The 14,837-nt window shown below is 56.3% G+C and overlaps 1 protein-coding gene across 1 annotated transcript; it reads right to left on the bottom strand.

The window, feature by feature from the left end:
- Window positions 1–6: 6 nt before the first annotated feature.
- Window positions 7–14,345, bottom strand: MINDY1 (MINDY lysine 48 deubiquitinase 1). Its single transcript, XM_034757018.1, has 9 exons — window positions 12,303–14,345; window positions 10,867–10,924; window positions 10,153–10,217; window positions 7,375–7,533; window positions 5,738–5,840; window positions 4,436–4,578; window positions 3,880–4,059; window positions 2,885–3,019; window positions 7–2,088 (listed from the first exon to the last, which is right to left on the bottom strand). The coding sequence occupies exons 1-9, from the start codon at window positions 12,939–12,941 to the stop codon at window positions 2,008–2,010; spliced, it is 1,563 nt and encodes a 520-aa protein (XP_034612909.1). The 5' UTR covers window positions 12,942–14,345; the 3' UTR covers window positions 7–2,007.
- Window positions 14,346–14,837: the final 492 nt, after the last annotated feature.

Genomic DNA, 14,837 nt, shown 5'->3' with positions numbered 1-14,837 from the left:
CTTTTCTGGGGAGGAGGCTGTCTAGACGAGGACGAGGGATTGGGCAGAACCAGAAAAGGACGGGAACAAGAGATGCTTTTTGTGGGATATTGGCCATTTTTGTGGGCTCGGCCACCGCTGACCTGGAATGGCCACAAGCATCTCGGTCAATTCTCCTCCTCCCTGGGAGGCACTGAGATCCAGTGTGCAGTGATCCGGGAGCCGGGGTAACCGCACTCTCCCCCCCTCGAGCTGCAAATCCTGCTGGCTGCTGCTAGACCAGGAGTGTCCTGCATCACTCAGCATCTTGCAAAGCTCCGAGTGCCTCCCCCGACCCAGCTAGGTGGCTGCTGATGCCAACGAGGTTCGGCCCAGGCAATGACCCACCATCCTTCCTCGGGCTGTGTTCCACAGGGCCTGGTTTAACCCATCCCTGCTGGAGGGAGGACGCTGCCATGGCGGAGAGGGCTAAGGGAAAGCGCCAGCAAGGAATTTACATCCAAACCCACCCCCTGCCTCCTACGCTCTGAGCGCTTTACTCTGTAATTATTTCAATGCACCCTGAAAATGCGCTTCCTGCAGCTCGGATCCCGTCACTGGGCTGGACAGAGAGTTCTGACCCGACAGATCCCCCCGCTCCTCAGCCAACGCTGCCTTAGTTAGTTAGAGCCGACGGCCTTGCCCGCCGAATTCCCCGCGGCACCGCTGAGTGCAGGATCGGGCCTGCTCAAGGGGAGACTAGATGGGATCGGCTCCTACACAGGAGCAGTGAGGGGGAGGGGCGGAAAAATGTGCTTGTTCGGATTCTGCGCTCGCCCTGCCATGAGAATCGAAACAAGGAGGCAGCAACTCACGGGCTAGCACCCTAGGGACCTTCTGCATTCTCCTGTCTGTGTTAAGGCCGTGCAGAGCATTCCTTGCACCTGCGGCAGGAGAGGGACACACGGGTGTCCCTCCACCTTTGTAAGTGCTCCCCCTGCCCCAGAGATCCTGCACTGAATTCACGAGAGGCACCGGGCAGCTGCCTGGCACGCTCGGTGAGTTAGCTGCCCCCGCCCGAGGGAGGCTGGCAGCTGCCGCTTCGTCCCTGTTAAATAAGCCTCTGTGTTTTCACAGCATCACAGCTGCTTCTAGCTGAGGAAGGAGTGGGTGCACCGGTCCCATCCCCCCTTTTCTCCCCTCTGCCCCCCGCTTTATCAGATGGAGAAATGGAGGAACGGGGAGGGGGGGGAAGCAACTTGCTCCAGCATCCCCCAGCAAGGCAGGGTGAGAGCTGGGAATGGAACCCAGGAGTCCTGGCTCCCACTGCCACCCCCACCCTGCTCTAAGCACTGATCCCACTTCCCTCCAAGAGCTGGGAATAGAACCCAGGAGTCCTGGCTCCCAGCCCCACCCTGCTCTAAGCACTAGACCCTACTCCGCTCCCGAAGCTGGGAATGGAACCCAGGAGTCCGGGCTCCCAGCCCCACCCTGCTCTAGGCACTAGACCCTACTCCGCTCCCGGAGCTGGAAATGGAACCCAGGAGTCCGGGCTCTGATCACTGAACTCTGCCTCCACCACAGAGCTCTGCAGGGAGGAAGCTCAAAGCGTGCCAGCAGGAGTTAGAGCAGCCCCGGGCCTGGCCCCGGCGTGAGCTGGGAGAGGAGAACACTCGGCATCTTTGGTGAGAGCTCAGAAGTGCGAGGTACAGCTGAGGGCGTCGGGGGCGAGGAGAAACCCCAGGCGATGCACAGCCCAGCTGGACTCTGCCCTGCGAGGTCCCTCCCGGCCCCAACGCGCTGCGATGTACAGGCCAGGGGCCGGGGAAACACCAGCAGCACGGCCCGAGGTTTCACCCCCGCAGTGCGGGAGCCAGGACCGAGTTCTTAGGGACGCGGGTCCTGTGCTGGGGAGGGCGGCAGGCGGGGGAACCGGAGGCGAGGTGAGGCGAGCCCCGCAGGGGCTGTCGTCTGGGAGTCTTTACGGTGACGCGGCAGGACCGTGGGAGGGCGAGGGGTCCGAAAGCAGTAGGCAGGGGGCGAGCGGCTCTAGAGGAGGACGCAGTCCGACTCCTGCTTGTGTCTCTGCCTGCGTTCCCCGGCCGGCCGGCTGGACGGCTGAGCTCTCCCCTGAAACCAAGGAGACGAAAAAGCAGCCGCTGCCTTCAGCGATCTCAGGGTGCTTTTCAGACAGTCCCATTCCCCTCCCCACCAATAGCCTCTCCTAGGAGGGGGCAATGGAAGCAAAGAGAGGGGAAGTGACTTGGCACATGGCCTTGGCGCAGCCAGGGATGGAACCCAGGTGTCCTGGCACCAGCTCCCTGCTCTAATCATTAGGCAATACTCCTCCCAGAGCTAGGAATCTGAGTCAATGGGTCCCCATTTCCAGGACTGCACCCTGGCACCCTCCACGGGCTTGGGAACAGAACCCAGGTGCCCGGCCTCACTTCCAGGCTCCAGTCGCTGTCCTGAGAGATGCAGCAGCTGCTGCAGAGGAGAACACGGAGGCTTTGGAGTTAGATTCCCATGCAAAGCCGCGGATCCCCGCTCCGCCCTCCGCCACGGAGCAAAGGCCTGCGGGCCGCAGCTAGGCCGTGGGGAGGAGGAGACAGAATTGCACAGGACGGGGTAGCAGTCCCACCACCACCGAGTGTGACCGGCGCGTCGTCCCCACACAAGGGGGACGGTCGGGCTGAGCAACTCCTGGGTGGGAGGGTTAAAGGGAGGCTGGAATGGACCCACCATGCAGGCATGAGTTCGAGTCTCCCTCGCCGTAGGAGGGTGCCACCCCCACAGCACCCCCTGCTGGCCGGTCTAGGAGCAGCGCTGACAGGCTCCCCGGAATCCCTGAGGAAGGAAGGTCCTCCCAGCAGGGGAGTGGGATGGGGCTGCAATGTATTCTGGGAGGGGGGCCAGGGCCCATTACCTGCGCAGGAGGCGTCGCTGGCTGCTGCTGCTGCTGCTGGTATTCCTCCTGCTGCAGCTGGCGCGCAAGCTCTAGGTCGCTCAGGGCAGAGGGGCCTTGCTGCTGTTGTTGCAAGGACAGGGCTATCATGTAGTCCTGGGGGCAAGGGGGGCGGGGGAAAGACGTGGTCAGTGTTGGGACTTCCAGCGAGTGAGATACACGGAAGAGGAGGAGATCTTATATCCCAGAGGGTTCCAAAGCCCTACACAAATTGTGCACGTACAGGATCACTCGGCCAGCGCTGGCATGCGGCCACCTCTGGGGAGCAACGCAGCAGGTGTGCAAAGAGGGCTCACTCGCCCAGCGCTGGCATGCGGCCACCTCTGGGGAGCAACGCAGCAGTCATTTAACAGTGCTGCAAAACACTTAGGGGCAGGAACTAGAGACAAGTCGCTGAGGAGGTACGTCAGTCTCAACAGGCTGCTGCATGAATTCACTTTAGCAGTGGTTATCGGGAGAGGGGGGTTTGGAAGGCTCGGAGGCTCTGGGCTAGGTCACCTGTCCGCAATGACCCCCTCCCCCCCTCCCCCCCCCCGGAGATTCTATCAGCCTTGCTCTATGGGGAGTGTGTGCGCAGGGGGGGATGGAAGCTCAGAGGCGTTAAGAGACAGAGCCACCCAGAGAGATCCTGAGCTCCTATCTCACTCACTGACCACCCAGGACAGCTCCCAGGAGCCCTGGCTCCCAGCGTCACCCCGCTCTAACCACTAGACAACATTGTCCTAAAGATAAGGATCCTGCTACAGTAGATACCGATTCCTGGAGGTGACACATTTCAGTCAGAAGAGCAGGGGAGCTACAAATTCCATTCGCTAGGCCACATATCCTGCCTGGAGCTGGAAAGGAACCCAGGAGTCCTGAAGCCCAGCCCCCTCTGCTCGAACCACTCAGCTACAATACTGTAACTAACCACCTCCCAGCGCAGTCGGGCCTCCGCTGAGCCGTTTGTTTCCTACCTGGTCCACCTGCCTCTGCTCCTGGGGGGAGCTGCCGGCCGCCTCCTTCCCCAGGGTGTGGCTTAGGTGGAACTCCGCGTCACAGAAGCAGCTGTCCCCATCCACGTTGTGCAGGCTCTCCCACGTCACCTTCTCCTCCTGCAGGAAGCCCTGGTCCGTGACCAGCAGATATAGGTGGCCCTGTGGAGAGATGAATAAGAGACAGCGTCCACTTGAGAGCCCTCGGAGGGCGGGCGGAGCAGCAGCCTGTGATTCACAATGGGGACGTCGCAATCAAGGGGTCACCATCACCCCACCTCTAGTGGGGCACACAAGCCTCCATGCAAGGCAGGAAAGGGTTAATGGGCTACTGAAGGCCCAAATAGAGACAATGGGGAAACTGAGGCACGGCTGCCACAAATGCCGCACTGGGCCATAAAGGGCCATGCTGGGGCAGCAGCCGTGCCTCTGTTTCCCCAATGTCTCTATTTGGGCCTTCAGTAGCCCATTAACCCTTTCCTGGAGCCTCCCCAGCGCAAATGCACGCAGCAGCGGTTATGGAAGGGGCCAGGCTGACCTGGTGCTTGATCATGGTGCTGAAGTGGTTGTTTCTGAAGAAGACGCTCAGCTCCCCCTCTTTGACGGCGGCCGTGAGCTCGCACAGCCCGTGGTAGGTCAGCTGGGTGGCTGTGGACTCCAGGAACTGCTCGGCGATCAGGCCTGGGGCGGAGAAACGAGTTGTCAGCTGGGGTGGGGTGCAGGTGTGAACGGGGGGGGGGGGGGGGCAAGAGGCAGGTTAGACCAGTGCTCAGCATGGGTGAACCGATGCTGGGTGTGAAACCGGTTCAGCTTGCTCCTACAAATTGACTGACCATAGCTAAATCGATTTACCAAACCAGAGACAGAGGGAAGGGACGGGACTTGCTCAGTGCCAGAGCAGGGAACGGAACCCAGGTCTCCTGCGTCCCAATCCAGCGCCTTACCCACTGGGCCACTCTGCCTAGCGACCCACAGCTTGGGAAGCACATGCCTAGAGCGAACACGCTGCAGCTTCACCGAGCAGCGGTAGGGGCTGGGAGGAAATACCTTTGGGGTGGTGGGGTGCAGGTGCTCTGCCGAGCAGTGGTTTAGCTCCCTCCATGCCTGTAGCGGAGTCAGCATTTGCCCAGACAGCCAGGAAATGGCTCTGATGCCTCGTCCCCACCTAACCCTCCTGGGCGCAACCTGACGGCCTGGTTGTCTGACGCCAGCAAGGGCAACCCGGCAAGGCCTTGAACGGAAACGCAGCCAGGCGCAGAGTGGCTCCTCCCTGAGCTTTTCCCACCTGCCGACACTGGGTGGGCTGGTGGAAATGGGATGAGGGGGAGTGTCCCACCTGCAGCACCCCCGCCCTCAACGCAGCCAGGCCCCTCAAAGAGCCACGTGCACATCCTCCGATTCCCTGGGGAACCCCAGTTCCTCGCTGCCCGTGAGCAAGCCTGTACCCTGGTTATTCTGCACTCTTCCGCTGGCACACGGGGGGGTCCCCTGAGGGTGGCACAGGCTTCTGTAACCCCTGATTAGGGGAGACTTTACCCCCCCCCCCGTACCAGTGCAGGGGTGAATCTGGCCACGGGGTCTACCCCATTGCAGATCTGAAATCGCTTCCTTCACTATGCCCTGAACGAGGGGCGAGTGCCCTCTGGTGTTCAGCGGGGGGGGGAAGGGGCGCTCGGCGCCTTGTAGGACGGGGGAGGTACAGCTAAAAGGATAATCAGCTCGTTGTTCCTCCTCCATTAACAATGTCAGGAGCCCCCGAAGGCCAGGGGAGCCCCAGCACTCAGGAGGTCCCCCCCGTGCCAAGGTCGGGAGTTGAGCTCTCCGGGGGATGGGGATTTACCTTCGGTGACCAGGTTGGGGTCGCTCGAGTGCTTGCAGGTGATGATCTTCTCCACCAGTTGGTTGTAGCTCAGCTTGCCCACGGCCTGGGCCGCGTCCGGGCTCTGGGGGAGAAGGGGGGAGGGGGAAGGAGATGGCCCAAGGAGGGCTCCCGACAGGGGGTTTTTAAGCCAGACCAGAAGGGAAAGCGCAGGCCTGACCGGTCGCTACCCTGCGGCCCCTTTGCGCCAGCGAGGACGGTGCACAGGGAGTTTAATGCCCGTGCAACCTGCCCCTCCGCCCCTCAAGGGGATGCTCCCCTCAAGCAGGGCCAGCCCTGCACCCAATCCAGGGTTCTGGTGCAGCCCTGCGCTCTGGCTATCCATTGCCTTGCAAAGCCCCAAGGGGGGCCGAAGAACCAGAGGGTCCAGTAAGGGCCAGTAAGGGGCAGTGCAGGCTGCCTGCCCTCTGTGCCGCTCCCAGCAATGGGGCAAACCTGCCCTGGTGTCGCCATTGGTCTTTTAGCTGCACCTTTGGTGTTAAGTTGTAAATGAAGGAGACAGGAGACCGGGGCCCCTGGTTATTCCCAGATCTGGGACAGCCGGGCCACCACGCTGCTCCCCCGCCCCCACCTGTCCTGGAAGAAGGCAGCCCATCCTTCTGTATGGGGAGATCTCAGACAGAGTGGCCCGCTCCATCCTCAGCTCTCTGCTGGGCAGCCAACGAGGGCGGCTCTTAGGTTGGTGGCTTTTTGGGGGTGCAATCCGGACACATCTGCTCTGAAAATGGGACCGGAGCCCCCTTCCGGGGGGGCAGAGTGCTTGGTCACTACCAGCCCGGCTGGATTCAAACTAGCAGCCGACAGGCACAGAAAGCCTGGCTCTGTTGAAGCCCCCAGGAGTTTTGCCGTCGGCTTCAGCGAGGCCAGGATCTCACCTGCAAACCCCCCATCCCACCCGCTCGCCCTTGTGTCTCAGCATCGACCCAAACCCTGGCTCTTGGTCCCAGAGATATTTCTGCTCTTCTCCCGCTATCTGGGGGCTGGGCTCGACTTCCTCCGCAGTCGGGGCCGAAACTGCCGTCAGCTTGGCACGACCCACAACGTTGCAGAGACAGAATGCACCATCTCCTGCCCGGCTAGACCGTCCCCTCCCACAGACCGTCCCCTCTGTTCTTGGAGCCGACGTGGACGGGTGTCACCCCGCTGTGTGGAGTGACGGCCCTTGAGCGGGCTCCAAACCTTTCGTTGTCCCCCCCGATGTTCCCAGCTACCAGCAGCCATAAGAAACTGAATTAAGAAGCTCTGGATGGGACTTCAGCTTCGTCAATTCCTAAAACCCCCTCTGAATTTACAGCTGCCTTTGTCCCCGCTCTTATAATAACCATAAGGCCGTCTAGCTCTTTCCTATTGCTCTTTCACCAGCAGATCTCCAAGCACTTTGCAATGGGGAAACTGAGGCACGGGGCAGGGATGTGACTTGTCCAAGGTCACCCAGCAGGGCAGTGCCAGAGCTGGAGACGCCAGTCAGTGCTACAAGGATCAGTTAAGGACTCTATCCACTAGATCACGCTGTCTCCCCCTCCCCTGCTCCACCCCCTCCATGCACCGACACACCGGCTCTGGCTTGTATCCATTCGATGCCCAGCAACGGCGCTCACCTGCGGGTCCACCAGCCAGCCGTGGTACAGCGGGACGTTCAGGAGATCAAAGACAATGCACTCCGGGGTGTACTCGAAGTCGGAGACGCCCGTGAACCTCACGTTCACGTCGAGCCCCGTGGACAGTTTGGGCAGGACCATCATGGCATCGTTGACGTTCTGGAGTCGGGAAAGAGAGAGGACAGCACCTTGTATAGATAGGAGACAGAGGAGCCCTGGCAAGGGAGGGGCTGGGATTCCGGCTTTCCTCCTATCCCTGCCTTGTCGGTCTCTTTCATCCTGTCGTCACATCGTTCATAAGCACTCCAGAGCAGGGAGAGTCCCTCTGTGACTTGTCTGTGCAGGGGGCCCTGATCCTCGGCTAGCGTTCCTAGCAGTACCAACTGGAAGTCGGGACTCTCGGGTTCTCTTTCTGGCCCCTCACTTCACCAATCTGTGTCCTCCAAGCGCAGGGACCGTCTCTTGTGAGGCCTGCGCAGCATCTAGTACAATGGGGTCCCAATCCCGAATCGGGCACTACTGTCACATAAACTTCCTAGCAGGGCAGCTGTGAGACTCAGTCAGGACTTGTCTATACAGAGAAACTGACCAGAGGAGCCACTCCAGAATCGCTCCCCGTGTGGACGCTCCACTCCAGAACAAGAGTCACTCTGCTCTAGAATAATCAGTGCCCTTCCAAAGCGGAGTAATTATTCTGGAATAAAGTCACTTTTATTCTGGAACTGAGCATTCACAAGGACAGCTGCTCCGGAAGAGCTTCTTCGGCACTAGTTATGCCGATCAATTTCCCCGTGTAGACAAGCCATTAGTGCTTGCAAAGGGCTTTGAGCATAGGATTGGCCAGCCTGGATCAGACCCGAGCCCACCTAAAGCCCAGTATCCCAACTTCCACAATGGCCAGCTCCAGATGCCTTAGGGGAAGGTGCACAAACCCCACAGGAGGCAGAAGTGGGATGACCAGCCGCCCCGAACAGTTCCTCCTAGCCCCTACCGAGATGGATTTCAGCCCTGAAGTTCTGTCTCCCTTCCAGTGCTCATATAGTCAGCATTAGCTATTCTAGTTCTGGCTATACTTGTTCTCCATATAGACACCCAACTCCTCTTTGAGCTGTGCTCTATTCTTGGCCTTAGTGGCCTCCAGCAGCAATGAGTTCCACAGGTTAATCACGTCTCCTTTTATTAGCTTAGAATTTACCACCTTTCAATCTCACCGACTGTCCCCTTGTTCTCAAATAAATGAGAGAGAACAGAAGTGCCTGCTCGACATTCTCTGTCCCATTCACTACTGCATATGGTTTTACTGTGTCTCCTCTTAGAATATCAGGATTAGAAGGGACCTCAGGTGGTCATCTAGTCCAACCTGCTGCTCAAAGCAGGACCAATCCCCAGACAGATTTTTGCCCCAGATCCCTAAATGGCCCCCTCAAGGATTGAACTCACAACCCTGGGTTTAGCAGGCCAATGCTCAAACTACTGAGCTATCCCTCCCCCCCATTTGCCTCCTCTGTAAGGTAAAACAATCTCAATGTTTCCAATCTCGCTCCATCAGAGAGTCTTTTCAGGCCTCCAGCCATTCTCGCCGCCCTTCTCTGAACCCCGCGCTAGTTCTGCCCTATCCTTTTGGGGCTGGGGTAACCAGTGCTGCATACAGTAACTAAAGGAGGCTGCACAGCTGATCGAAATCCAGACAAGATGCTCGTGTGGAACGGAGGACACAGGTCTGAAAGGGGCCTTCTGGGTCACGGAGTCCAGAGTCCCTGCTAGCACAGACAACCCTGCCACGTCAGCCCGTTCAGAAACTGATCAAGCTCCATCTTAACACTAGGTAGGCCATTTCCCCCTCGTATTGGAGGCTGGTCCAGAACCTCCCTCCTCTGGTGGCTAGAAACCCGCTTTTAAATTTCCAGTCTCCATTGACTCCTGGCCAGTTTAATCCCCATTTGTTCTTGGGCCAACACTCTCCTTTAGGTTCAGTGGCTCCTCTCTCACCCTAGTGGAAAGTGCCGTAGAGGTGGAAGGCATCCTGAGTGTGGACGCAGGGCGAAGGAAGATGGAGCAGCATGCGGCTCTGAAATTGCCCGCCGCTGCCTGCTCAATCAACTAGTCTGCTACTTATCTAAGCGTTCAGGCACCTATCTGGTCTTCACCAGCAACAAATGTGAGCGTGGAATTTTTTTTAATCCCTATAACCCAGATGGAAAGTGTTATCTAAATAACTTTTATTTTATTTTATATCAGGGCTGGCCAAATTCACTGACCCTCCAAGCCGCACAGAACGATTTATAGAAGCTCAAGAACTTGGGCACACCTGCCAGGACTTGGGGCTTCTGCCCCACGGGAGGCACTTGCCGGGGTTCGGGGCTCAAGTCTGGTAGGTGGAGAATGGGGGAGAGCATGGAGGGCTCCGCGAGCCGCACACTAATTGTAAAAGAGTTGCATGTGGCTCGGGAACGACAGTTTGCCCATCCCTGTTTTATATAGACACACACATTGGGGTTTTTGTTTGTTTAAATAGGTGGAGAAACTGAGGCATTGGGCAGATTAAATGGCTCGCACAAGGGCATCAACCGGGCCAATGGCAGAACAAGTCCCTGTCCAGCACTCTAACTGCTAGACTACTCTTGCTAGCTACACAGCTCCCTGATTTGCAGATTCCTTTTGCAGCATGCGAGGTCTCTCCCCCTCGCACTGGGGCATTTTTAAACCCTGCCGCCCGGACCTCCCTCGATACTCTGCAGCAGGTGTGTGTGGCGGGAGGATGGATCCAGATGGTCTCACCTGCTGGAAGTTGAGCTGCAGCCCTTCCGAATTCTCTTGGGGTTTGATGGATAAGATGCAGTCGCCTTTGAGACAAGAAAACACCAGTCCCTATTACTGATGGATGGTACTTATCTAGTCCCCCAATACCGTAATACCTGGGCGCCATTCTCTAATATTTTTATCCTTGCAGCCCCCTCCCCCCCGTGAGCCAGAACAGGGCTATTATCGTCATTGTACAGATGGGGAAACTGGGGCACAGAGAGGCTAAGTGACTTGACCAAGGTCACACATGGAGTCTGTGGCAGAGACAGGAACTGGCGTATCCTTTTTGCCTCTAGGACCAGGGCAAGGGCTTGGCCTATCCCTGGGCGTGGGCTGGATCTAGATTATGGTGAAGATGGCAATTCCTGCACAGGCTCAATGGAAAGGCCCCTTTGATGGCTCTCTGTCTAGCCCTGCAGCATGGTCCTGATGGGATCAGGGGATGAAGACTGGGATGGAGGGAGTGGGGTGGGGGGAACAGAACAGAGACGCACTAAATGCAGCCCGTTTCCCGTTTGGGGCAGGGGAGAAAGGCACCCACACAAGCAGGCAGGAGGGTCCGGTCCTGTTTTCTTCTTTGTGTACCTAGAATTCCCAGAGAAGCGGATGGGAATCTTGAGCGCCCCAGGAGCACAGCATAGCTCCGGGAAGCCCAGTCCCCTCAGGTGTTCTCCTGAATTCACCACTTACCGAGATGCGCCATCAACTCGTCCGACGTGATCACTTCCTTCTGGGGGGAGAGCTTCACCTGCAGACAGAGGGGGGGTGGGGAAGTTAGCGAAGGACCCTTTCTCCCAGCATTGTTTTGACCTTCGAGGCTTCCCCTTGAATCAGGGCACAGGGATAATCAATANTCCGACGTGATCACTTCCTTCTGGGGGGAGAGCTTCACCTGCAGACAGAGGGGGGGTGGGGAAGTTAGCGAAGGACCCTTTCTCCCAGCATTGTTTTGACCTTCGAGGCTTCCCCTTGAATCAGGGCACAGGGATAATCAATACCAATAACATCCTTACATAGATTTGCCATGCCACATGAGATGGTCCAGCTAACCCAGTAGCCCCGCTTCAGCCATAATGGGTCAGACACTTGGTCCATCTAGTCTGCCTCCTGCCATACTGATTCAGACCATTAGCCCTCGTAACCATGTCGGGAAACCCACACCACCACCAGCCAACACCTGATGTTTCAGAAGATGGCAATAAAACAACCACCCCACCATAAGGTGGCACTTACAGGACTTTTCATCCATCAATTGCTAAATGCTTTCCCACACCACATCAGTCGTGTTATCCCCATTTTACAGATGGGGAAACTGAGGCACATAGCGGGGCAGTGACTTGCCCAAGGTCATACAGCAAATCAGCGGCAGGGTTGGGAATAGAACCCAGGTTTCCCGAGTTCAGGCCCTGATCCACTGGGCCATGCTACCTAGCAACCCAGCACGGAGGTAGAAAAATCCTTCCTGACCCCGGCAGTAGCCAGCAGGTGCCCTGAAGCATGAGACTTGACTAGACTTATTTTTACCGTAATGTCAGACACATCCCAGGATACCCATGGCTGCTCCAAAGCCCACTGCAGGCAATAGGAGTCTTTCCACCAACTTCAGTGGGCTGGCGCCGGCAAGAACCTTGACAACGGGAGTTCAGAACGCCAGCGCTTCAGCGGCTGCAGAACAACAGCAGCTTGAGGAGCATGGTGCACGTTTCCCACACGTGCACAACAGCAGGTAGCTAGCACCACCCATTAAGTTCCCCCTTGCGGCAGGTTTCCCCAGTGTCCTGGATACCTATCTGGGCCCCATCGTATCTGAGCACTTTATAGCCTCAAGCACCCATGTGGGGCTGGGCTATTATCCCCATTTTACATCTGGGGAAACTGAGGCACAGAGATGCTAATGACTGGTGTCTCAGCGTCTGTGGCAGAGCAGGAACTTGAACCTGGGTCTTCCCAGTGCTAGGTCAGTGTCCTAACCCTGGGGCCATCCAACCTCTCAGTACAAGTAGCCTCCTCCGTGCCACTAGATAGCAGCCTCTCCCATGAACTACATTCGATCTCTAGGTCCTTACCGCCCCCTCCTCGCGCCCAGCGCCCCTGCTCTGAACGGCAGTCCTGGGCCTCCCACCTACCTTCCACTGCAGGAACAGGATGTTCATGATGGCCAGGAGTGGGCAGGGCCCGTTCTCACACTGGGTGATGATGGGTGTCCTCTCCCCTTTCCAGCTGATCCACTTCACGCAGTAGAAGTCAGGCTCGGGCTCGCCGGCTGGGGGCCGGGCCTTGGTGGCGTCAGACGCCTGCTCTGCGGCGCCTGGGCTAAGGCTGGAGATGGGGTCGTCCGGCGGGGAGTCGACACCTCCCGTTTGGATGCTCCCACTCGGGGGAGGCTGCTTCTCTTTGGGGTCCGCTCTTCCTTCTGGCTCCCCACGCTCCAGCTGCCTGGCTTCGTCACTGGGCCCTGCTCTCGGGGACGGATCCTTCCTCGGGGTGTCCTCATGCTCCCGGCCTGCGGCCTGCTGGCAGCTCGAGCTGCCCTGCCCAGAAGGAGCCTCCTCGCTATGCGTTACCCCAATCCCCTTTGGGCTTCCTAGCCCCTGCCCATTCAGCATACGGCCTTGCCCTGCTGCCGCTTGGGTTTCATCCCCCATGCCAGCAGTGTCCTCCTCTAGCCCCAGAGGGGCTTGGCAGATTTCAGGTGTGGCGACTTCCGTGTTTACATCGTCCCCTTTCGTAGCCATGGGATCCACCTGCTCGAGTCGGGGCTCCATCTGGCCCAGACAAAACCCCTTCCACAGTGCCCCTCGGTGTCCTTAGTACATTCACCGGGGCAGGGAGCGGATCGCGCGGGCTGGTCCCTCTCCGGCAAGCAGCGCCAGCTGCAATCCCGGTTCACTTTCCGCAGCAGTCTGACTGTCACGTATTTCGCTCCCGTCCCTGACTCTACAAATTCTCAGGGAAGCCGATTCCACTGAACACGACTGGAGGGGGGTAACCAACAACAACCACCACAACCTGCTTCTGAAAAAAAAAAAAAAAAAATCCCCACGTCTCAACCTAGCCTTTACAAACACGTCAAGTCTGTCCAGTAACAATCAAGGACTATGTTCCTTTCAAGGATATAAAACTAGTGTGTTTTAAGCAAAACGAACTCTTATTCATTTATCCGGTTCAGAGCGCTTTCCTCTTCCTGTCTATTAATTTAGATTCCCCTTCCTTCCCATTAAATTTGTTCAAATTAATAAAAAAAAAGTACATCTAAAAAGGATAAGATTATAATAAATAGCTCCTTTTAAAACAGTCTAATTCTTGTTCCAGAATCTATTTAGTTCTGCTTGGTCAATCCAAGGTATTAAAAAAAAAAAAAAATCTTTGTTAGGCACTTTGAAGTTTCTATGAAAGTTGGTTTTTTAAATGTTTCCCCCTCCCCAAAAAAACTGATTCCAAACTGATCCCTGGCCTATCCCTTATTGATCAATTTCCTCAAAGCAAATTAATCCCAATCCCTCTTCCTTTCCTGTTTTAAATTCAATTACTCAGCATTGATGAAATGCAATATTCCACCTGCTCTCTCTCTCTCTGTGTGTGTGTGTGTGTGTGTGTACACACTTTGGATAATTATAGCTCAAAATCACCTTTAAAAAATAAAAAAAGGTGTGTCTGCAACTGGCGTCTCAATGCTTTTCTGAGTGTAGAAAAGTAACAATAAGCTAGAAAGAAGGGGAGAGATTTAACTCAAAACAAAACAAGGACAGAACTTGCAAAAAGAGCCTGATGGAATTATAGAAAATGTATGTTCCCAGCCCCTTCAATCTATAGAGCAAAGATTTTCCTACAAAAAGTATTTTTAAGTCATAAAATAAAAAAAGCAAAGTCAGTGGGGTTGTTTGGCTAATTCTCGCGTTATCAGTGGTCTGGAATCTCCTGATTCCTCTCAATTCTTTACCCAACGTCCTTTTCTCTCTAGCCTTGAGGTTATGTCAACAGAGCAGAGGGCTGGTGCTTTCTTATCTTGTTTTGACCTGATCTGTGGGTCTTTCCACCTAGTGCGTTGACTTGCCTTTCCAGTTTTTCTTCTGTAGCTGTTTTTCTCCGTTTCGAGATTTAACTGGGTTGGGGTATCGGCAGCATTGGAGTTGTCAGATAGAGCTCCAGTAGCAAGACTCCACCCTGTTCTCTGAATAAAGACACACAAGAGAGGAGAAAGATGAGCTAATAATTCCATTAAGAGATTTCCAATAATCGTTACAGGTCAGCTCATTTGCAGCTGGACAGACACACACCTAATGGATATCAGCGTTGCTTGGCACACAGCAATATAGGCCAGGACTTTCCAGCAACCAGAGTTTTTGGGTGCCCAATTTCAGATGCCTTAAGGCGGCCTTGTTTATCAGGCAGAGCTGTGAACCTGCTCTCTAGGTCCTTTAAAAAGTGTCTGAAGTTGGCTCCCCAGAAACGAGGCCAGCAGCATCGGTCCCCTTTTGGAAATCTTGGCTGCATTTCCCGTTTCAGGGCCTTTTTTTCATGCTGATCCTAAAGCACTGATTCCCTACCCCATCCCAAACCAACTGCTTCAATTCATTCAAATCTACCCAAGCCACCCAGCCAGCCAGGGGCTGAGTCAGGGGGAGGGATAGCTCAGTGGTTTGAGCATTGGCCCAGGGTTG

The sequence above is a fragment of the Trachemys scripta genome, chromosome 24 (assembly GCF_013100865.1).
Source record: "Trachemys scripta elegans isolate TJP31775 chromosome 24, CAS_Tse_1.0, whole genome shotgun sequence".
Classification (NCBI taxonomy): domain Eukaryota; kingdom Metazoa; phylum Chordata; order Testudines; family Emydidae; genus Trachemys; species Trachemys scripta.
This window is presented reverse-complemented; position numbering and strand designations above follow the sequence as displayed.